Source organism: Sarcophilus harrisii, chromosome 2 (genome assembly GCF_902635505.1).
Source record: "Sarcophilus harrisii chromosome 2, mSarHar1.11, whole genome shotgun sequence".
Taxonomy (NCBI): Eukaryota; Metazoa; Chordata; class Mammalia; order Dasyuromorphia; family Dasyuridae; genus Sarcophilus; species Sarcophilus harrisii.
In genome coordinates this window covers 220,573,710-220,596,049 of record NC_045427.1, presented here as the reverse complement: position 1 = coordinate 220,596,049, position 22,340 = coordinate 220,573,710, and the positions used below count along the sequence as shown (strand labels likewise).

The following is a 22,340-nucleotide window of genomic DNA, read 5'->3' as shown; positions in this document are numbered from 1 at the left end:
GCCCCGCCCCTTCTTTCGCGGGTCCTTCTCAGTGCGCCGGTGCGAAGCCGGGCTTTTCTCGTCCCCGGAAGCGCTAGGTCCCTTCCCTTCCCAGCGCTGTGACACGGAGGAATCGGGACGCTCTAGGCGCCACTACCACCACCATGGTTCCAGCCGTCCGCGCCGCACGTAAGGCTACGTGGTGAGACCGGGCCGAGCAACTGGCCCCACAGTCCGTAGCCGGGTGAGTGAACCTCAGACTCCTGCGGAGGTTCGAGCGCCTGCCTGATCTTCCAGAATGGCACAGCCTGACCTCTCAGGGCCCCCCTTCTCCCGCCCTCCGCCTGAAATGGGCTCGTCCATGCCTCTCTCCTTTTCCCTACCCCGCCCTCGCGGAGGGAGGGTCTGGTTACCATGGAAACGGGCCTCTCCGCACCCTTCCTTTCTCCCCAATTTTCAGGCTATTGGAAAATGGAACTTGGGGGAGGAGGGTGAGTTGCCATAGATAGTGTTCAGTGCTCTGGCCCTCATTAGCCTAAGCTCCTCAGAGTTATCTGTTCTCTTTCCCCCCAGCTACAGGTTCGCCCCTCCCTGGGCTGGCCAGGTGTCGGGAGGAGGAAGGGAGGATGGGGCGGGGGGACTATGAGTTGCTATGGTTATAGAAGTTCTCCCTGACTGCACCTTGGACCCCGACCCCGCAGGCCCCGCCCCCGACCTCCACACTTCCCCTTCCCATGGCTTGGACACACGTGGAAACTGTTGGGGGAAGGAGGCAGCCGCCGTGCTGAAACTGGAGGCCGGAGCCCTGGAGCCCTGGCCATGGCTGGCCAGTTCCGCAGCTACGTGTGGGACCCCATCCTGATTGTCTCCCAGATCGTCCTCATGCAAAACGTCTACTACGGCTCCTTGGGTCTGTGGTTGGCGCTGGTGGACAGCCTGGTGCAGAGCAGCCCCTCTCTGGACCAGATGTTCAGCCCCGAGGTAAGTAAGGGTCTCCTCGGGAATCGGAGGTTCAGCTCAGCGAAGGTGGAGAGTCAGCATTCCGTGCTTCGGTCTTCACCACAGTGCTCATTCACTCAGTCCCTTCTTTACTAACAATCACTTTCATTCATTCAGCTGTTCAGTGGCTCATACTCTAGGACAATTATACAGTCTCCCACTCAGCCAGTTAGTCAGATTAGCCACCTGGTCAACCAGCCAGTCGCCCACTCAGTCACCCCAGGGGGCAGCAGGCAGTCACTCCTTCAGGTCTCTCATTCACTCATTTCCTCCCAGTGTGTTACTTGGTGCCTGTTCAGCTGTCAGCCAGCCAGCACTGATTTGTTAACCTTTAAGTATTTACAGTGCACAGAGATTTGTGCTTATACAAGGCTACAAAGTTGAAATATGTCAATTGCATATTCTTATGGAATTTATAGTAGATGGAATTGACACACAGATGCAGATTGTTATATAACATGTTACATGATAAATAATTAGAGTGGGTGAAACAAAGTGCTCTTTGAGGTCTAAAGAGAAAGTGTTACTTAATGGGGAGGGGGCAGGGTAGACATGCTGTATGGATGGAGCATTTCATTTAGGCTTTTAAGATAAATAGAAATTTTAACAGGTAGAGTGGGATATGGGGCAAGAGGAAGAATGGAAAGTAGGAAACCATTCTAGGCATTGAAGCAAAAATTGAGGTAGGAGAATTCAGGCTTCAGTCAGAGACATTGTGGTAGGAAAGAGTCCTGACTAAAGAGTCAGGACACCTAAATTGAAGTCTTAGTTCTCTATCACATATTAGCTGTATAATTTTGAAAACAATTTTCCCCTTTCAGATATTCAGTTCCCTCACCTATAAAAGAGAGTTAATTGTACTTAAGATTACCCAACTCCTGGAAAGAATACTGAAAGGAAAGTACTTTATAAACTGTTCAGTCACTGTAGAACCACAGTTAAGATTATTGGGTAAGAAAGCAGAATACCTGAGGAGCAAGTATAAGGAGATGAGGCTGAAGGATTAGTCAAAATGCCTTACTACCCTCTATCTTCTGGACCCTGCTGAGACTCCAGGGACATGGTGTCCAGGGTAGGGAGATCTTTCTGGGGGCATCCATCATAAGGTTATTGATGATAGATTCATGTATACATTTGGACCTTGGTATCCTCAGAATTTAATTTCTCACCCACATCTGAATGAAAAAGTGATTGAATCCTAGCAACATCTACTTAGTCCTTCTTTGGTGATGGGTTCTGATGTTTTTCCTTGTTGGATGTGGTTTATTTTCTTTGAGCCTCAGTTTCCTTACTTGAAAAAATTGATGAGAATCAAGTGAAGTGTTGTGTATGTATATACATAATTTTAAAATACTATGTAAATCTGACCTGTTGTTAGTATGTGATATTATCATCCTCCTTCTGGGATTCTTAATCCAGGTTCTTGCTGAAAAAAATCATCTCACAATTAGTGTCGATTCATTCATTTGTGATTGCTTCCTTTTCTCTTCTTAGATACTGGGTTTTTCCACTCCTCCTGGCCGTCTCTCCATGATGGCCTTCATTCTTAATGCTCTTACCTGGTGAGTATCCCCAGCCTTATAAGCCATCTAAAGTTCCTAAGATAAAGCTTCTTTTGGTTGAGTACTAGGGCTATCTCCCCTTGGCTTCTGAATTGATATGAATGTCCCTACACTAGATTGTTTTTTTGCATAGAGCACTGGGCCTAAAGGCAGAAAGACCTGAGTTCAAATGTGGCCTCAGCCATTTAGCAGTTGTGTTGTGTGAATGTGGGTTAGTCACTCCCTACCTTGTTTGCCTTCATTTCCTCATCTTTAAAATGAACTGGAGAAGGCAATGACAAACTACACCACTATCTTTGTAATCAAAACCCAAAAAAACAAAAACAAAGAGTTGGCCATGACTAAACAGTAAGTTCTCTTTAGGGAGTAGTAAAAGAAAGTGGGCTCATTCAGGCATTTACTCCATTTCTAGTTTTCATAGAAAAGCAATTCTGACATAGGTTTACATTTGTATCTTTCTACCCCCTATAATGTAGCCTAGAGATAAAACTATTAAGCAGAGACTCGAAACAGAGATTTTTGGTCTCGGTTATGACCACTTCCTGTGACCCTGGAGCAAGTCATGTCTCTCTGGTCCTAAGAGACCTCATACATAAAAATGATGAAGTTAGGCTATTTCCTTCTCTGATATGCTATGTTTCTTAGCTGATGTGACAACTAAGTTCATAGCTTCTTCAGTTGTCTATGAATATATGGCCTAATCTTTTTTTCTGGGTAGCATCCTTGATTTTATAGTCACAGAACTTTTAACTTGTATGTTGTTTGCCCAATTCCTGTTCTTATAACTGTTGTGCTCCATTCAGTCTAATTAGTGACCTGTCAGATGAATGAGTTCCCTTCAGCTTGTTAGGTGTCTCTCTCAAAGTAAGATCAATGCAATGATCTCTCCCCATTTTGTCCCCCATCACAGTGCCCTTGGTTTGTTATACTTCATCCGTCGAGGGAAACAGTGTTTGGACTTCACTGTCACAGTTCATTTCTTCCACCTCCTGGGATGCTGGATCTACAGTTCCCATTTCCCCTCATCACTGACCTGGTGGCTGGTGCATGCTGTTTGTATTGCCCTGATGGCTGTGATTGGGGAGTACCTCTGTATGAGGACGGAGCTCAAGGAGATCCCCCTTAACTCTACTCCCAAGTCCAATGTCTAGGAGTAACTCATTGCTGTCACCAAGAGGACTTGGCCAATGAAAGTTGACATTGGAGTGGTTGAAGCAGGTTCCAGCAGTCAGCTCTGGGGCAGTCAATTGGCATAAGCTGAGGCATTGGTGTCTGCAGGGAAGAAATACATCAAGAAGAAAATCTTTCATATGGACAAGGACAGAGTGAAAGAAGCAAGCAAAAAATGGGAGATGTCTCATTCTTTCCACTATTATCATTTTTTTTTTAAAGAAAAAAATCAAGAAACTCTGATTGGAGTAAATCACCTGCCTGGCTATTCATTCTGCCAACTTGGGAAAGATATAATTTCTCAAATTTTGCTGGATCAAAGAAGATCATTTTGGGGCAATACATTTTTGTGGTTGGAGGCAGGGGTCATAAATGGTCTAGTAATCAAGGCGGACAGAGGCACTGAATGCTAGTGAAGCCCAAAGCCTGTTTCCCTGAAACACACATATTGGCCAGTGACCTTCCTTTGGTTACCTCTTCTCTGTCCTGTCCCTGACTCCTGGTTCTTGTGAGAGATAGCTTATATGACCCTAGGGAGTATAGGCAGACAGTTACTCCCTCCTTTCCTTGGAACTATAATACAATGGGAATTACTCAGTGAAGGGACAAGTCCATTGTTCTACCCATCCAGGGTTTTTCTCTTACCAATTGGGGATGATGTGGTGAGGAAAAGGAGGAGGTAGTGCTTTGCTGTCCAGATGTGCTTTTGGGGAGGGATTTCCTAGTGGAGTGCCTAACAGCTCCTTGACTTCCTTTGTATATAAATACAGTATTTTCCACTTCTCCCTGTGCTGACTGTGTTTCTATTGGGAACTATTGGAAAGAGGTTCTTAACAAAGATAAAGGCATTCTTTCCCTTCCAGAGTTGTAGGAGCAACCTTTCTATTGTACTAGCAGAGCAGCATGGTAGAGTAGGAAGAGCAGGGAAACTAGAGTGAAGATAAAGAGTTCCAAAGTCCTGATTTGAAAACTCACTCAGCCACATGACTGAGAGCCATTCTTTTCCTCTCTTGTAATCTTCAGTTTCTTTTTTGTAAAATAGGGATAATAATAGTGGTCCAATCTGAGTCACTGCCCTATTATAATGACTGCATTTTGTTAAGCCTTAAAGTGCTATCGCAATGAATTAGTAATAAATTTGTAGGAACTAATTATTTTGGTGAAGGAGTGCTGAACCAGGCATCAGGCAACCATGCTTCTAGTTCTGGCTAAGTCAGCAGCTAATTGAGCCAGTAGCTTCCCCTTTCCAAGCTTCAGTTCCTTCATCTGTCAAATGAGAAGGTCAGACTAGATGTCTTGAAGTTTCTGTCCTGTTATAACATTTCAAGATTCAGATATTCCTTTCCTTGTATTACCATACAAATCTACTCTACTTCCCCTTCCAGGTTTTAAGAGAAGTATCTTAGAAACTGAGTTGAGAGATACCACTATCGCCTCCTGATCATTTTCTAGCCCAGGTGACAATGGTGTTAAGGTCTATATTCCCTGTTCCACATTTGCCTGGCATCTGTTTTGATGCTGAGTTTTGTAATTATTGCTTTTTTTGTGGAAAAGTGGTATGAGGCAGAAACCTTGCCAAAAGATCTACTATAAAATGCCAGATTTTTCCACATTAGTAGTTTCGGAGCTGGGAAGGAAATGTAGATTTGACTTTAAGAAGTCATTGGATTTCCCATGCTTCTCTGGATTTTAATCTTGTAAGGGAAAAGTTAAAGGCTGACTATGTTCAAATTTTTAAAGGCAAATAAATGCTTGGGTGGAAAAACATTAAGAAAGGGTAAAGATTGGAATATGAGGGAAGTCTAAAAGGTTATAATTTTGCCATAAAGAATGGGAGAGAGTGAATTTATTAAGCTTTAAATTTTCAAGAGGAACCTGATACAGGTTTTTTTGTGTTTTGGAAGGGAACCCACCTCCCTACTTCGGGCATGAATTCTCTTTATGATAGTCCCAGCAGGCAGAAGACCAAATTTTCTTGTCCTAGTTAAGTCCCTCATCTTAAAAGGGGATTTGGGTAACCTCTTAGGATAGTATGAGAAGAGAAGGCAGCAGAAGAGAACTCACTTTTCCCTTTGCTTAAATTGATTTGAAATATGATTTCCTGTATAGTGGAACTTAAATAATAACTTAAGAGAAAGAAGGCACCTCTGATATTTTCTTCACAGGCCTATTGTGAAGCTTAGCTTTCCTTAGAAGCTTGCTTTGCAAGCCTTAAAGCAGTATTTACATGACAAATTATATGTCTTGGCAATGTCTTTTAAGAGTTATTGAATATTTGAGAAGTTATGATGGAAAAGCAAATAGAAGCTCTGGGTACTGCTGTTTACTGTACTGTGAGACCTGAGCAAATCAACTGCCCTCATTGGGCTTCCTCATCTGTAAAACAAGGATAATGCTTAATATGCTAATATAATTCAAATAGACTTGTAAGACAAGCACTATTTCTTTTTTTTCTTTCTTTTTTTTTTTTTGCTGAGGCAATTGGGGTTAAGTGACTTGCCCAGGGTCACACAGCTAGGAAGAATTAAGAGTCTGAGACCACATTTGAACTCAGGACTTCAGGGCTGGTTCTCTATCCACTGTACTATTTAGCTGCCCCAAAGCAAGCACTATTTTAAAAATATTTAAAGAACTTTTATTATTTGGACCTCATTGTAGTGGGGATATCTAATTGAGTACTTGGAATACACAGTATTTCTAAAATTTCAATGCTGACAAGTATGCTTCCCTTCTTTCCAAGTTTACTTTCTAAGGAAGCCTTGCTGATATATAGCAAAATCCATAAAATGCAAGACTCCTGCATCACAGGAAGGTTTTTAATTAATTGTAAAAGATACAAGTAGGTTCTTTTCTCAGTATGTATTGTGGTAGGGGGAAGTGATACTATCTACCTAGGCAGGAAACCAGTGGATGGTAGGAATCTCACCTGTTAGGATTAGATATTGGATCAAGTGGCTTAGAACATAGCAGGAAAAGATCTCCTTTCCTTTTGACAAGAGAGGGTTTGGCTCAGGGACGTAGTAGGTTCCATGCACTAACCCAGGCTTGCTTAGAACCAAAGAAGGAGCAGGGCAGTGCCTAGCAGGTGATAGGGTAAAAAGAATAAAGGGCCTGGCCCACCAGAACCCCTAGGGTTGCATAGGTCAAACAAGTTCCCAGGAAATTGAAGATTTCTAAATTCCTTTTTTAATGTCTCCCAGATTAGGGTAGCTTCCTCTTCACAGTCCTGAAGGGTAGTCAGGGCACAGGCATGAAACTCTTCCCAGTACCTGTAGTCAAAAAAAGGACAAAGAGGTAGCCTTTCAGAGCTTTGGATACATTAATTTAATCAAAGTCTTATATAAGATAACCATCTTCTATATATAAAAACAGCTAGATGACAAATACAAAAAACACTCCTGTCCTCTGAGTCTATGTATACAAACAAATAAGAAACAAAGAAAACTGAAGAGGGAGACAATTACAGAACAGATTTTCAGATTTGGAAGGGAGCTCAGAGGCTGAATGGTTTAACTTATAAACCTTTTTAGGGAAGCTCTGACAACCTTTTCATCAATTCTTTGATTAAAAGCTCCCAAGGAGGGGGACCTGTCCCACCCCCACCTCCTGAGACTGCCCCTTCCATTTTTAAAGAGGTATAATTAAGCTTTCCCTTTGCAATTCAGTTCTGCCCTTGGAGCAAAAAAGAACAAGTCTAATCTCTTCAACTTGACTGCCTTTCAAATACTTAAAATTGTGTTTTGACTGAGTTTCTTTCCCTGGCTAAACATTGGAAGTTCCAATAGTTCTTCATGGCATCTATTTAAGGCCCTCATTTATCTAGGTTGCTCACTGGTCAATTTCCATTAGTTTTATTGGAAGAAGTTTTTTGGTGGCAAAGTTGATGGAGGAATGGATGCCTAGTATGGGGTATGTGCCAGTTTGTCCCTAGCATAAGAGATAGAATGTTGAGTGCAAGCAACAGCTAGAAGTCCAGTGGGCTAGAATATGAGTGTAGAAAGCAGAGTAGCAAGAAATAATTTTGGAAATCTGGTTGGGAGCCTATTTAGGACAACTTTAAATGCCATGATTGAATAACTTGGAAACCACTAAAGGTTTTTTGAGTAGGGGTGTGAAGTGATATGGTTTTAAGAGGATTATTTTAGTAGTTCTTCAGGAAAGACTAGAAAGAGAAAGTCTAAAAACAGAAACCAATTGGAAGTCTATTAAATAGTCTAGAAAAGTGGTGATAAAGATATGAATTATAGTATTAGTCCATGAGTAGAAGAGGTTAGGTGGGTAGTGGATAGCTAACTGTATGTCTTGAGTAAGTTAGGTGGATAGTGGATAGCTAACTGTATGTCTTGAGTAAGTTGTTCGTCTCAGTTTCTTCTAGTGTAAAAATGAGGATAATAGCATTTATCTCAGGGTTGTGGTGGTGATGAAATAATATTTGTAAAATTCCTGGCCATAGGATAATGCCAGCTATTATATGTGTGTATGTGTATTTTAGGTTATACATGTCCATTTATTTTTTTACATATTATATGAGTTATATTGGGAGAGAAAAATCAGAACAAAAGGGAAAAACATGAGAAGAAAAGACAGACGAATAAAGATGGTGAAAATAATATGCTGTGATGTTTTCCTGGTTCTGTTTGCTGCACTCAACATCAGTTCATGTAAATCTTTCCAGATTTTTATATTTCTTCAAGAGATGTGAAGATAGAATCTAAGAGTTGGTAATTCATTGGCCTTGTGAGATAGTGAGGGTAGATGAATATTCAAGGGTGATTTTTAGCTTATAAATCTAATCAATTTCTCAGGAGAAATAAGGAAGTTTGAATGAGAGGTAAATTAATTGGTGAAGAGAATTGGTTCTAGTTTTGAATATGTTGAGCTTGAAGTGCCTACAGGACATCTAAGAAGAGGTTTTTGACAGCAAGTTGGTATTATGAAATGGACTCGGGAAAGGGACTATGGTGGAATATTTAGATTTGGGAGTCATCTGGGGAGAGATAACTGAACCAGTGAAAGCAGATGACAACACCAGGAAAAAAGCATAGAGGAAGACAAGGGCATGGGACAAAGCCCTGCTAGAGGACCAGGAGATGGATGATCTGGCAAAGGAGACTGAGAAAGAAACTGGATAGACAGAAGAACCAGAGAAAGCAGTGTGATAGGAGGAGGTGACTAACATTGGCAGGATCTGCAGAAAGGTCAAGGAAAATGTTGGCTGAGAAGCCTTTCAATTTAAGGGTTAAAAAATTGCTATTAATCTTGGGGAAAGTCTCATTTCAGTGGTTGGATTATAAATCAGATTGCAAATGGCTGAGAAATAAATAGGTATTGTGGAAATAAAAGAAGCAAATAGATTATTCTTTTGAGGAAGCATTGGCAGTGAAAGAGGAGAGATGAAGGATTGTAGCTGAAGAAGATAGCAGATGAGATAGATGAAAAAAATGTTTGTACAGAGGAGGGAGCTTATTTGGAGAAATGTTAGTGAGAGCAAGAGGAAGAAATTGTGGAAGATGAAAGCAGAGGCACAAGTAGAGAGGTTTATCTTGGTAAGGAGAAAGGTCATCCCCCTTAAAGGCTAGAGCAAAGGAAGAGATAAGCAGGAGACAATCTAGAAGAGTTCTGAGGTGTGTAGAATTGGGACAATGAAAATTCACAGTCAGCAAAAAGGAAGATAAGAACATCTGCTAAAAGGGAGGTCTTGAGAGTAATTTTGGAATAGTCACTTCGAGGTTTAGAATAGAGAAGAATAAAAGGATTGCTATAGCGCCTATCCACTGTGCCACCCAGCTGTCCCATTGTTTATCATCTTGATATTTGTTGTAATCAATGGTGTCCTAATAAATGTTTAACTGTAGTACACACACACACAATGAATTTGTAGTGGAGACAGATGTTGTATAGCTTCTAGTCTTAATCAGCTACAGAAGAGTGAAAACAGATAGCGGAAGAGATCCAGGGTTGACAGGGGGTTAATGACAAGATAAAGGGACAAGGGAATTATAAGAAAATAATATATGTAGCTGAATTAGCTAACTTGTAGGACTATAGAGGGGAAAAGGTGGGCCCAAAATTGAGATGCTTTGGATGTTGTGAGGAGAACATGGTGTCTTGCTTGGTGAGGAGCATATTTCCCTATTTAGAAGAGATGGGAAATCAGATTTTAAGAGGTTGTAAAGAATTCAAAGTAGGACTTAAATGGTGACTATAAAGCTAGAATAAAGTTATTTTGGCATTTCTGGGGGAGAGAATACCAAATGGGCTTGGTAGCAAGCTTTTCTCTAGCACTTTTTTTTGTACCCCCACCTCTGTACTTCAATCCTTTCAGGTAACTCATGGAATCATAAAGCAGAAGGAGCCCTTAAGGATTAACTAATTCTACTTCATTTTTCAGAGTAAACTGAGGCTTGGACAGTTATACAATGAATTAGTGCAGAGGTAGGATTATTAAGAGCTGGAAATGGTAGAGAAAGTAAAAGATTTTGGATTAGACCTGACCCTGTCCAATGCCATTTGCTTAAAAGACCGTGAGTTTCAATGAATTTTAAAACCACCAGCCTTCCGACAGGTCACCAAAGTATTTCCTTTCACGTAAAGGCAGATTTTATTTTGCATGGCTTTGATCAGAAATATTCTTTGTCCCCTTCAGAAAGTCAGGCTAGTATGGGTACTGTGGGAAGATCAAAAATTTTTATATTTCAGCAGATCATTTGGGAGGTTGTGAAGGAATAAACTTCCTTTTCAAATACCGTGGGTAATTAATTCCCTGAGGGTGGGTAGTCGAGCAGCTGCTCATTAGTGGGGAGAAATGAGGCCATGAATATCCTTAGGGCATCTTAGAGAAGCAGGTAAAAAGAAGTGAATGAGGATGTCATCTCTTGTGCTCTCAGTCTCCTTCATCCTTTCCAATCTTTTCTAGGCAGGACCTGTAGGGACATCAAGGCTGGTGGGGGACACTTGTGGCAATTGGCTTCCAGAGGGAGAGGAAAGATGAATTCTACTCACCCACAGACTGCGGGAAGTCCCTGTGCCTCAGCCATGCTACTTCCTAGCTGCAATACGCAGGCAGAGAATCCGCGGTATACTTGAAGGCATTCTACCTGGGCATCTCGAGCCTTGTCTGAAGTCGCTGGAGTAGAAGGCAGAAAAAAGAAGGGAGGGAATGCGGAGGAATGAACTCGTTCCGCTCCCTATGAGTGTGTGTGTGTGTGTGCGTGCGTGCGTGCTTAACTCTTCCGACTCCCACCCCTGTCTCTACTCTGATATTTGTAGGATAAGGCTAAACAACTTGTCCCACACCCCTCCACATGCAAAGTAGTTCTCCCGTTGCCTCCTTCTGTACCGCAGAAAGAGCTCGATCTTAAATCAATTATGGTTCATTTCTTTCAGGGCCCCTCCCGAGCGGTTCATCCCAGTCTTCCCTCCATCCCACCCCAGTTTGCAATTAAGCTCACTTTGCCCCAGGCAGAGATTAAAATAAACCGGGGCTAAGCTGGGAAATAGGGAGCCAAGGAAAGCCCAAGAACTGAGGGAGAGGTTCAGCGGATAGAGAGCAAGAAGCCCGCGGGAATGGGAGATGGACAGAGAGAGAGTGGAGGCGGAAGGTATTCTTAAATAAGAGGAAAACGTACAGGGTACGAAGGTTCAACCGGGGCGCAAAGGCAGGCTGAGAGCGCACAAGCAGAGCAGGCAGTTTAGCTATTTTAAAGGGAAGAAAGGCGCCAGGAGCTCCAATGGAAAGAAAGAAACAAGAGCGCAGAAGTGAGAATTTGTTTTGGGAGGAAGGGATGCGCACCTTGGGGGTTCGAGGCTGGAGGGCGGACGTGGAAGAATGGACAGAGAGAGGGCGCGTTGCAGAGGGATACGGTGAGTGCTTCAGCATATCGTGGGTGCCTTACCAAAGGAGGGCAGCAGCAGCAGCGCCGAGAGCAGAAAACCCAGTGCCATGGCCCCTCTCAGGACAGTCTGCGGAGTCCCATGTGGAAGACGGAACTGCAGAACCAGGAGCCCAAACCTCTCGCACATAGCTTCATCTGCGCCAACCCGTTAGCTCCCACTGCCTGGCTCCCTCCTTCTCGCTCCCACCGCCTGACTCCCTATTCCCCCCTCCCCTCCGCTGCCCAGTGTTTCGCTGCCTCACCGCCCCAGGTCCCGCACCTGGCCAGGCTCACTGGCCGAGACCAGCTGCCGTCGGGACTCCACCAGAAGCTTGAGACTAATAGAAAGCAGAAAAGGAGGGAGGAACGAGGGGGGAAAGCACTGACTGGATTCAGAGGATTTGGATCCAAATGGATCCTCTTATGTTTACTACCTGTGTAACCTTGGACAAATGACCAACTCCCCGCACTCATCTATAAAACGAGAGAGTGGAACTAATGGGTTCTGAGGTTCCTTTCATCTCAAAATCAAAATCTGTGATCTTACGATCCTATGATCAATAGATCCAATACTCTTATAAAGTCAGGCCCAGAGTCAGAATCAAGGAGGAATCTCTGGCTAAATTAAGAATCCAAATCGTCTGGTCTTTTATATTTTTTATCCAATTTGCTTTATCTCTAATACATTATTTAAAATATCGTTTTGAGTCAATAATAAGAATTCTGCTTTCCCAGACAGAATATAAATTCTAATCTGGGTGCTGACTCTTGTCAGCTGAATGATCTTGGATAGTTCATTTCCCCTTTGGGGGCGCCTCAGTTTTCCCACCTGTAAAACAAAGGATGATTTCTAAGGATCCAATTCAATTCTAAATCTAGTCTTTCCAAATTGATAGGAGCTGCCACAGAAGCTTGAGGATAATGGTCATCCCACAATGAAGCATCGGAAAAGATGTAAGATCAAAATTGTTTGGATGAACCCTCTACAGTTCAAGGGTACAAGTACCCAATCCAAATTAGCACTCTTGGAGAGACTGTATCCCTTGTTTCTTTCCTCCCCCAGAATAATCTTTTGAAGTGGGGAATGGAAGGGGGACGATTCTGAAGCCAGAGTGAAACAATTATGACGTCCAGATTTCGATGAGCCCTACTCGCTGGCCAGACTTGGGTTAGCCCAGGATTAATTCTATTCCCCGTAAATTCCAAGTTTTCTTGACTTCCCTTTCCAGGACTGCCCACTTCCTCCCCCTTCCAGTCTTTTCCTCTTCCCTAAGGACAGACGGATTTTGGCCAGATGGTTCTAACCCCATGCTATGTTGCTTGGGACATCTATTTGCACAATCGTGATTTCTCTCGAACTTTCCGCAGGCTTGGGCTGACCTTTCGCTCTTACATTAGCTCCACCTGCCTGCTCAAAAATCTTAAGAGGACGCACTGTCGCTAGAGGGCGCTGCTTAAGAGTAGGCTCTACAGGGGATGTATAAGGCCACCTGTCTAGAATAGTACCGGTTTCCAGACTTCTTCCCCGTGGGGTGGATTGTAATAAAGGGCACACTGCTAAAACGGTGGACTGGAATGAGTTCTGGACTGGAAGACTATTCCAAGTCAAGGGAAAAGACAATAATTCAGAGAGCTCTTGGTGGGGAGTCGTCTGTACTCCAGGATCTTCACATAAATTTAGGGGCTTGCTTGAGGCAAGGAGAAAAATCCAGATTTTGTTAAATGTAATATCCCTGGGCCTAAAATTAGAAGACCTGAGTTCTAGTGCCACACATACTATCTAGGTGACCCGATGCAAATCAGTTAACCTCTCTATTGTGTCTCTTATCTGCAAAACAGGGATAATATTTGCACATCCTCTCCAGTATTGCTGAAGAAAAGGATTTTATAATAAATTTATATAGCTCATAAAGCTCTTTCCTCATAAACTCTGTGAGGTGGGCAATATATATATATATATATATATATATATATATATATATATAATTCTCCCCATTTGACATGAAAACTAAGGCTTAAAGAAATTTAACTTATTTGCCCATGACCAGAGAACATCAATTAAATTCCAGAATTAGGATTTGAATTCTGAGCCCAAGGTTCAAGATCTTTTTTCATTGTAACCACACAAAAATTTCAGTCCTTATTTAAAATGTTTTTTGGTCCAAATCTATAATTTCACTGATATAGGAAACTCCTTTAAAAATACACAGTAGTTATGGTTCTGCACCTTATTTTAGAAGTGTTGTCTGTGGCACAAAGAGGTTAAAGCTTCCCAGGTTCAAATAGGTGGATCAGTGGATAATAATTACCAGACCTGGAATCAGGAAGACCTGAATTCAAATTTGAGCTTAGACCCTTACTAGTTGTGTGACACTGGGCAAATCACTTAACTCTGCCTCAATTTCTTCATCTGCAGAATAATCTAGAGAAGAAAATAGCAAACAACTCCAGATATCTCTGCCAAGAAAACCCTAAATTAGGTCATGGAAAATCAACAACCCTAAATTAGGTCATGGAAAATCAACCAAACACCAAGTTAGAGCTAGAGCCCTAACTCTAATCTTCCTAATTCTAAAGTCAGTTTCCTCTGCAAGATGTCATTCTAACATCTCCTAGGTTATTATTTTAACATATTACTATATTTGTAATTAGGAAGCTTTGGGGGACATAGCTAGATGGCAAAGTACCATCCTTGGAGTCAAGAGGATCTGAGTTCAAATCCAGTCTCAGATACTTAATACTTCCTAGCTGTGTGACCCTGGGGGCAAGTCACTTAACCTCAATTGCCTAACAAAAAAAAAAAAAAAAAAAAGATTTAAAAAAAAATTAGGGAACTTAAGGTTCCAGTGCCAGTTCTGCTGCCTGTTATCTGTGGTCAATCTTTTCTCCTCTTCCTAGGGCTTTAATGTCCCAACCTGTGAAGGTGAAATGACCTCTAAGATACTTTGGGGGAAGGTACTGTTCTAGCTCTATGATTTGAACCTCTGCCTCAAATCCCAATACCCAAGCTACCACCAATAAACACACAGAGAGCTTGGGTCTAAGACATTTGACCCAGGCAGCAGCCTGAATCATGCTTTGTAAGGGTAAGCCCTTGGTAGCTCCAAGGTTGCAGAACAGAACCGTGTACAGCAGCGCTTTACCCATCGAAGTGAAGAAGGCCGACAGAGTGTTCTGGGGGCTGGTATGTGGATGCGTTTGGGCAGGCCCTCGAACCATGTCCAAGATTTGCTAAAGTTCTGGGGGGTTGCTTTGCGGGATTTGGGAAAAGTCTTCAAGACGATGAAGTGAGAACCCTTTGTGGCTTTGACCTTGGAAGAGGAGATGGAGAAGGAACAGCATTGACTTTTAGCCTTTGTGGCCTTCTTGGCCCCTCTCTTGGCCTTCTCCATGTTTGCCTTTGCCTTCTCTACTTTTGCATTCTTTGCTACCAGGTCTCCAATCTCTATGGGAGCTCTGTTCATTTCCATTAGTTTGGAGGAAGTACCAGAACTGGTCCTAGAATGGTAGTGGAAAGGGTAGGGGGTGATCAGTACAACAGAAACCCAAGCCCCAGAATGGATCAGATCCATTTAGCCCTGCAGTTGCACTCTTCCACCCTTTCCTCCCCCTTAACCCCAATCTTAAATCAAATCTGTCTTTGGGAAGGAGAGGTGGTGCTTGAACACAGTTCAAACCCAAAACAGAGAATAATTTCACTCCTGTCATCAGAAACAAAGACCTGTATGACAGAATGAGGTGGGAGAGGGGCAAAAAGGAGACTGGAATAGGAGAGAAGAGGAACATTCTATGATAATTCAGGAGGCCTGGTTAGAATCTTGCCTCTACAATTTAATATTAAGCCTTGGGCAAAGCACTGAAGTTTCCTCCTTTGCAAAATGCAGAACTTGGACCAAGTGGTTCCTAATGTCTCTTCAAGCCATAATATGTCATATTCTAAGATTCTTTCCTGCTCCAGCATTCTGTTTTAAGACTTCCTCTTATTTCTGATTTTCAGTTTCATCATCCCCAAGGAAGAAGGGAGATGGGGAAGTAAGTGGAGAGACAGAAATCCCTTGAAGCAAATCATTGAAGCTTTTAAATCTCAGGACAGTTTCTGTCAAAAAGGTAATTGCAATGGGCTGGTCCCTTCAATGGGACCAGATTCAAGTGTGGGGCAGCAGCATTTTAGTTGTGCATCTGTCCTTTGGGAGCAGCAGCAGCTGGGAAAATAAATATTTGTTAAATGAATGAATGAAGAGAGATGAAGAGGTGTATTCAATAAGATATGTTCAGGGATGGCCGATAGGGTCCTAGGTTCTAAGACACTCTCTATTGAATGTCCACAGAGAGCTGGTGATTTGCCAGAGAGATTATCAGAGCAGAAAGGATGAGAATTGCCTAGAGCTATAGAATGAATCAGAGTTAAAGCTGGAAAGACTCTTGGAGATCAATTAGTCCAGCTTCACCCTGCTCTTCCCATTTTACAGAAGGAACTGAAAGTTCAGCCCAGAGTGATTTGCCCAAGCTTAAGTTGCAAGAGCCAGGGTTCAAGCCCAGGCCCTCTGATTTTAGCACTAGTGTTCTTTATTCTAACCCCATACAGCCATAAAAATTCAACTCAAGCTGGTTCCAGACCTAAGGTGCAAGTATGCAAAGGAATTCCCCAGGGTTCCTCTCTCTGGAAGACAAACCTCTCTCTACACCACCCTCCTCCCTAGAGCTGTCCAGGGTACTAGCACTCTCCAGAATTGGGAGTACTGGCAGTGTAGCCTCAGCAAGCAGGCACATATGCTCCACACACTATATTTCTGGGTACAGTGAGAGTCTTGATCACCTAGAGGAAACACGAAGTATCTGGGGCACTTGAAATAGCAGTTTCCAGCAGGACTTTGCCAGATTGTGGAGACTTATTACACGGGGATTTGATTTCTTCAACAGCTTCAGGAGTGACAGGTTTTTCATCACCTATACAGGAGGACATAAAGGGTTAGGAGAAATAGTTATGAACTTACTGGGACCTTCCCTTCACTCTACCCCTCTCTCCCATCCATCCTATCCCTGGTCATTTAGATTTGAGGACTTCTCAGGTCAGCTCAGCCTGTGGTTTAAAATTGTGAGAAGATGGCAGTAATATCATGTAGTGTAAACAACCCTGGATTTGGAATAAAGAGATCTGTGTCCAAGCTTTGACTCTTACAGGAGCTCTGTAACCTTCAATAAGCATTTGTCCTCATGGAAACTCTCCTCTACAAAATGAGGGGACTGAACTAGATTCCTCTAAAGTTTCTTCCATATCCTAGGTCCTATAATATGAGATGATCTGGATCCTGTTGGCTTGAAGATATCTATGCTAGGAGATCAGTTTAAAGATTAAGGAATCTGTTTTTTTTTTAATTGAAGCTTTTTATTTCCAAAACATATGCAAGGATAATTTTTCAACATTCACCCTTGCAAAACCTTGTGTTCCAATTTCCCCTCCTTCCTCCCTCCCCCTCCTCCTAGATGGCAAGTAATTTAAGGAGTCTTTGTAAAGGTGTGTGTGTGTGTGTGTGTGTGTGTGTGTGTGTGTGTGTGTCTTACCGTCCGTAGCTGGTTTAGCTCAGCCTCCCTGCTGGATCTACACCTCTTTTTCCATTGCTCCATATTTTGAACCTGGGGAAAGAGAAGTTTGAGGACATGTCATGGGGAGAGGAATTTCTATGTTTTGTATAGCCTGGCTCTTACATTCAGTGGCCCTTGATGACTTCTGGTGAGATGGGGTGATGGTTCAGAATCCAATTTTTGTTCAGTGATGGTTATATGTGGCAGCTCCCTATACTGTGTTTTCTAGGGTCCTAGGATTTAGGGCTAACAGGAAAATTAAGAGATCATCCAGAATGATTATCTCTTATTTTAGATTAGAGAACAAAGGACTTTCAGAAAATTACAAAAGCTTAGAACTTGTACAATCAAGATTCAAACTGAGGTCTCCTAACTCCAATTCAGTATTTTCCCCTCTATTTTTCTGACTGCACTTCATAGCCTTGTTCTGGTCCTTGCTGAGCCCAACCCCTTTGGGACTAGTGGGTTCCTTTGTGCCCTGCATGATACCCAACCTTGGGAACAGGCCTGGTTTTCATTCTCCGTTTCACCGAGGGGCTAATTCTTGGTGGAGAGCAAGTCGTGTCTGATGGGTAGGTTTAGTGCCAAGATAGGCCTGCTCCTCTCTCTGTAGAGGAGGTCAATGACTTGCTCTGGCTGGCAGGTTGTGACATAGATAAGGATGCTGTGACCTCATGGAACTTTGTGATGCCAGAAATATTTCTGATGATGTCATATTTGGCAGGTAGGAGGCCCTGCTTTCGGGGACTAACAGGTTAAGCCTGAGAAATGAAATCAGCTTTTTTCCTAATGGAAGAATGCTTTATTTTTGATACTTCAAAACAGCTGGGTTTTCTATGATGTGGACACTTCCTTCTAAAATGACTAAGATTAAACCTACTACACAAATACTTTCATGAGTTATAGTGGCCAAAAACCCTACCAAACAAAAATAAATTCAAAAAGCCCTTTATTCCCTATGGGTCCAATAATAATAGCTCATATTTTATAAAACAATGTCTTTTGTAATATATTTTTTTTCCTTTTTCCTTTTTTTTTTTTTTTTGCTGAAGCAACTGGGGCTAAGTAACTTGCCCGGAGTCACACACCTAGGAAGAGTTAAGGGTCTGAGGTTGGATTTGAACTCAGGTCCCCCGACTTCAGAGTTGGTATTCTATCCAATTCATCATCTAGCTGCCTTCTGTAATTATATTTTCTAAAGTAACATCATGATAGTTCAAATGTCTATAGCTATTTAAGATTTACAAAATGCTTCCTCACAACAATCCTATGAGACAGGTAGTACAAGGATTATCATCCCCATTTTACAGATGAGAAAACTGAGGTTCCAGAAGGAAGAATGACTTGCCCATGGTCACTTAGCTAGTAAGATCAGAGGATGAAAATTTATGCTGGGATCCTAAAGTACTTTCCTGTCCATTAAAAAAGCTTAGAAAAGAGCACTAAATTTGAAGTCAAAGGCCTTGGTTTCTGGTCTTAGTTCCATTAATTACTACTTCTATGGCCCTAGGTCTCTTGATCAATCTAGCTTCGGTTTCTTCATCTGTAAAATGAAGACATTTAACTCTATGATCTGAAAGGCTCCTTTTGGCTCTAAATCCACTGCTTCTTTATGATTCTTGTGATGTATACAGTACAATAAATTTATTCCTCATTTTACAGATGGAGAAACTGAGACTTCAGAAAGTAAGGTCATAAAACTAGTAAGTAGCATGAGTGCATCCAAGTTCACGATTTTTTCCTGTAACAGTATAGTGTCTCTTGCTATAACCCACTTGCTTCATAGAATAAGAGAATTATAGTGGGCCAAACTATAGAACATAGAATGTTAGGGCATAAAATGTAGTAGGACTATCTTTTCTCTGATCCGTGTACATTATGAATGTCCACGTGAATTTGTTTAAATGTGGCTCGAAGAGAGGCAAGAATAGACCTGTCTAAAGTCTCTTCATCTCATCCTTCTCCAAGAAGTGAAGGAGGAGATTGGGCACAGAGGCTAGCCATTCTGCTTTCCTTGAAGAAAGGGGGCACCAGGTCAGTTAGATCTATCTACTCCATTTAATATTATTAATCTAAGGACAGTGATTTTTAGATTAAAGCTAAACTTCTGATCTCTGTTCCTTAATGGGGAAAGAAGGCCTCAACCTATAAATTTGAAATTTAACCCTTTTCCCATCAGGTGACAGCTCTACAGTGAATACACAGAGCAAATAAAAAGAAATCCCTTTATCTAAGTTGATAGCAAAACAGAAACCATATATATGATCATATGTACCAGACAATACAAATTGAACAATCTCTCCTTTTGGATATGAAATAAATCAGTTCAATTAAGAGACAATCTCAGATTTCGCTCTTTAATAAAATTCATTAAAGTGTCTACTGTAGCAAGCTGGGGATAGTAACATGATTTGTCTACCTCTCTGCAAGTCAGCTTTTCCTTAGAGTCTTTGTCTCTCTATGAACCTGAAGAGAGATTGGAATTATTCATCTTATCTCGAAAAATCAGAAGTGCCTGGTTTTCTCTTTTCTCCCAATATCATGGATTCAACCCTCCCCAGAGGCACTGAGTTGTCAGTTTCCAGCAGGGAGGGAGAACCCTATGCAACTGTCCCTTTGAACCAACAGTTACATTAGAAAAACCTTTAATAATGACAGTGACCCTTACCGAAATTAAAGTCAGAGATTCTCAAGATTTAAAACAAACAAACAAACAAAAAAGATTTATTATGATCTTTCAAAAAAAGGACAACTCCCGATAGACAAGGTGTCTATAAAGGAGTGCAAAGTACAAACTGCAAAATACAAAATTAAATAGATCCTAAATGCAAAAGCCCCCTCCCTCCCCACCTTTTCTCCCATTGTCTGGGGGAGTCCAGGCTTACATTCTAAATGTGGAAATCTATCCCAAAAAACAAAAGAATATTAGTAAATAACAACCATTAATTTAAATTTCCCTAGAGAACTTCTATACAAGCAGATATTCTTGGATGGGAGAATTCTGTTACCTGAATTCCTAAAGCCATGATCACCTTTAAAAGAAGTATTTAAAATACTAAATAAGAGGTGTATGTGTGTGTGGTGGGGAGAGAGCAAGAGGGGAAATTTTCAGCCAAGACAATGGAATACTTGTAGCTTTTTAGCTATAACTCAACTTGTTATTGCAAAGTCTCAAGTCCCAGTTAGGGCATAGGTTGAAGCCACATTCCCATGAGAGGTCTTCTCTCAGTTTATCCCATTAATTTAGAAATCATTTTTTTTAATTCTTCATTTTACGTAGGAAAAAACTGAGGCCCAGAAAGGAGAAATGACTTGCACAGCTGGTTAGTATCAGAGTCAGGATTTGAATCCAGATCTTTTAATTCTATGTCCATGGTATAGAAGAAAGAACTTTGATTTTGAATCAAAAGTCTGCCAGGGTTTAAATCCTATTTGTGGTACTATCTCAGCCAGTATGGAAAACTATGGACTTCCTCTTTCTGAGTCTTAGTTTTTTTTAATCTGTAAAATGAAGTTTTTCATTTGTTTGTCTCAGGCCCCAAAAGTCTTCTTGGAAGATCCCAAAAGGGATGTTCAAATAAGAAAGAAGAAAAATTGGGGGGGGGGGTGAGAGTTATGCAAAAGAATTATGAAAAAAAAGAGACAACAGCTTAGAAAAAGAAGTACAAAAATTGATTGAAGAAATGATAGTTTCAAAAGGTCCTTCTAGTTTTGATCCATTTTAAGGGTCCTTTTAAGGTGTAATATACAGGCATAATTGTTTCTTCTTATTTACTCTGTGAATATGTAAACTTTCTGAATATGGGAATTCTTTCATTCTTTGTATTTGTATCCCCAGTAGTACTTAGCAGTTTTTTTTGTTCTGTTTTTTTTTTTTTGCAAAAAGTATATGCTTAATAAATGTTGCTTGCTTGCTTACTTGTTATCCTTACAATGATTATCTCCTTTTCTTTTCCCCAATTTCTCTTTCTGACTCTGTCTCTGTCTGTGTGTTTGTCTGTCTGCCTTTTGGTGAGGCAATTGGGGTTGAAAACTTGCCCAGGCCACACAGCTAGCAAATGTTAAGTGTCTTGAGATTGATTTGAACTCAAGCCCTAGTGACTGTCTAACCACTGTGCCATCAAGCTGCTCTCCCTTCCCCCAATTTCTCCATCTGCTTAATCTTGGCTTGTATTGTTTTCTTTTGCTTCAATCCCCTTTCAGGAAACTAATAGTTCAGTTATTTTTCTCATTCTAACACCTAATTGGTCAAGATCTATTTCAAAATGATTCTTCAAAACAGGCCAATTTATTAGGAGGAGGGAGTGGATCCACATGCTTATAACTGGAAATCACAAGGAAATAATTATAAACCCAGACACATCAGATGGGAAAAACTATTTTTTAGAGGAAAATTAATTTAAAATTTTTTCATACTTTATTTTCTCCTCAATTACATGTAAAATAATTTAATAGTATTTCATTTTTACAAATATGTGTAAAGATAGTTTTCAACATTCATTTTTGTAAGATTTTGTGCTCTAAATTTTTCTCCCTCCCTTCCTTCACCCTTCCAAAACAGCAAATAATCTGAAATAAATTAAATACGTACAATTCTTTTAAATGTATTCCCATATTTGTCGTGTTATATAGAAAAATCAGACCAAAAAGGGAAAAAAAACACACAAGGAAAAAAACACATGAAAATAGTATACTTTGATCCATATTCAGTCTCCATTGTTCTCTCTCTGGATGTAGATGGCATTTCCATCCCAAGTTTATTAGAACTGCCTTGAATTATCACATTGTTAAGAAGAGCCAAGTCCATCACAGTTGATCATCATATAATATTCTTGTTACTGTGTACAATATTTCTTGGTTTTGCTTGCTTCACTCACCATCAGTTCATGTAAGTCTTTCTGGGTTTTTCTTTTTTTAGGTAAATGTATAGAAAATCAAAATTTGCTTATTTATTACAGTGATAACATATCAAAAGAGATGTTTTTTATAAACTTTCTTGTTTTTTATAATAGCTTTTTATTTTTCAAAATATGTGTAAAGATCTAGGTGACACAGTTGATAAAGCACCAGCCCTAAAGTCAGATGGACCTGAGTTCAAATCTGGCTGCAGACACTTAACACTTCCTAGCTGTGTGACCCTGAGCAAGTCACTTAACCTCAATTGCCTCAGCAA

At 41.2% G+C, this 22,340-nt stretch overlaps 2 protein-coding genes across 3 annotated transcripts; one reads left to right on the top strand and one right to left on the bottom strand.

Annotated features, from left to right (window-relative positions):
* The first annotated feature begins 35 nt into the window (after positions 1-35).
* Positions 36-6,145, top strand: SYS1 (SYS1 golgi trafficking protein). 2 transcript variants are annotated; one of them, XM_031951547.1, is made up of 4 exons: positions 36-223; positions 553-960; positions 2,473-2,540; positions 3,451-6,145. In XM_031951547.1, the coding sequence occupies exons 2-4, from the start codon at positions 799-801 to the stop codon at positions 3,689-3,691; spliced, it is 471 nt and encodes a 156-aa protein (XP_031807407.1). In that variant the 5' UTR covers positions 36-223; positions 553-798; the 3' UTR covers positions 3,692-6,145. The 2 variants fall into 2 exon arrangements, with proteins under 2 accessions (XP_031807407.1, XP_003757775.1); XM_003757727.4 differs by having other exon boundaries at positions 37-223; positions 681-960.
* An 8,478-nt stretch (positions 6,146-14,623) lies between these two features.
* TP53TG5 (TP53 target 5) lies at positions 14,624-17,802 on the bottom strand. Its single transcript, XM_012539789.2, has 4 exons — positions 17,662-17,802; positions 17,147-17,218; positions 16,401-16,531; positions 14,624-15,082 (listed from the first exon to the last, which is right to left on the bottom strand). Exons 1-4 carry the CDS (start codon positions 17,683-17,685, stop codon positions 14,656-14,658), a joined length of 654 nt encoding a protein of 217 aa, XP_012395243.1. The 5' UTR covers positions 17,686-17,802; the 3' UTR covers positions 14,624-14,655.
* Positions 17,803-22,340: the final 4,538 nt, after the last annotated feature.

Coding starts and splice junctions, on each gene's coding strand:
- SYS1 (XM_031951547.1), top strand. CDS start 799: ATGGCTGGCCAGTTCCGCAGCTACGTGTGGGACCCCATCCTGATTGTC. Junction 961..2,472: donor ACCAGATGTTCAGCCCCGAG/GTAAGTAAGGGT, acceptor TTCTCTTCTTAG/ATACTGGGTTTTTCCACTCC. Junction 2,541..3,450: donor ATTCTTAATGCTCTTACCTG/GTGAGTATCCCC, acceptor CCCCCATCACAG/TGCCCTTGGTTTGTTATACT.
- TP53TG5 (XM_012539789.2), bottom strand. CDS start 17,685: ATGAAAACCAGGCCTGTTCCCAAG. Junction 16,532..17,146: donor AGCTAAACCAGCTACGGACG/GTAAGACACACA, acceptor CCTCCTGTATAG/GTGATGAAAAACCTGTCACT. Junction 15,083..16,400: donor ATACTTCGTGTTTCCTCTAG/GTGATCAAGACT, acceptor CTACCATTCTAG/GACCAGTTCTGGTACTTCCT.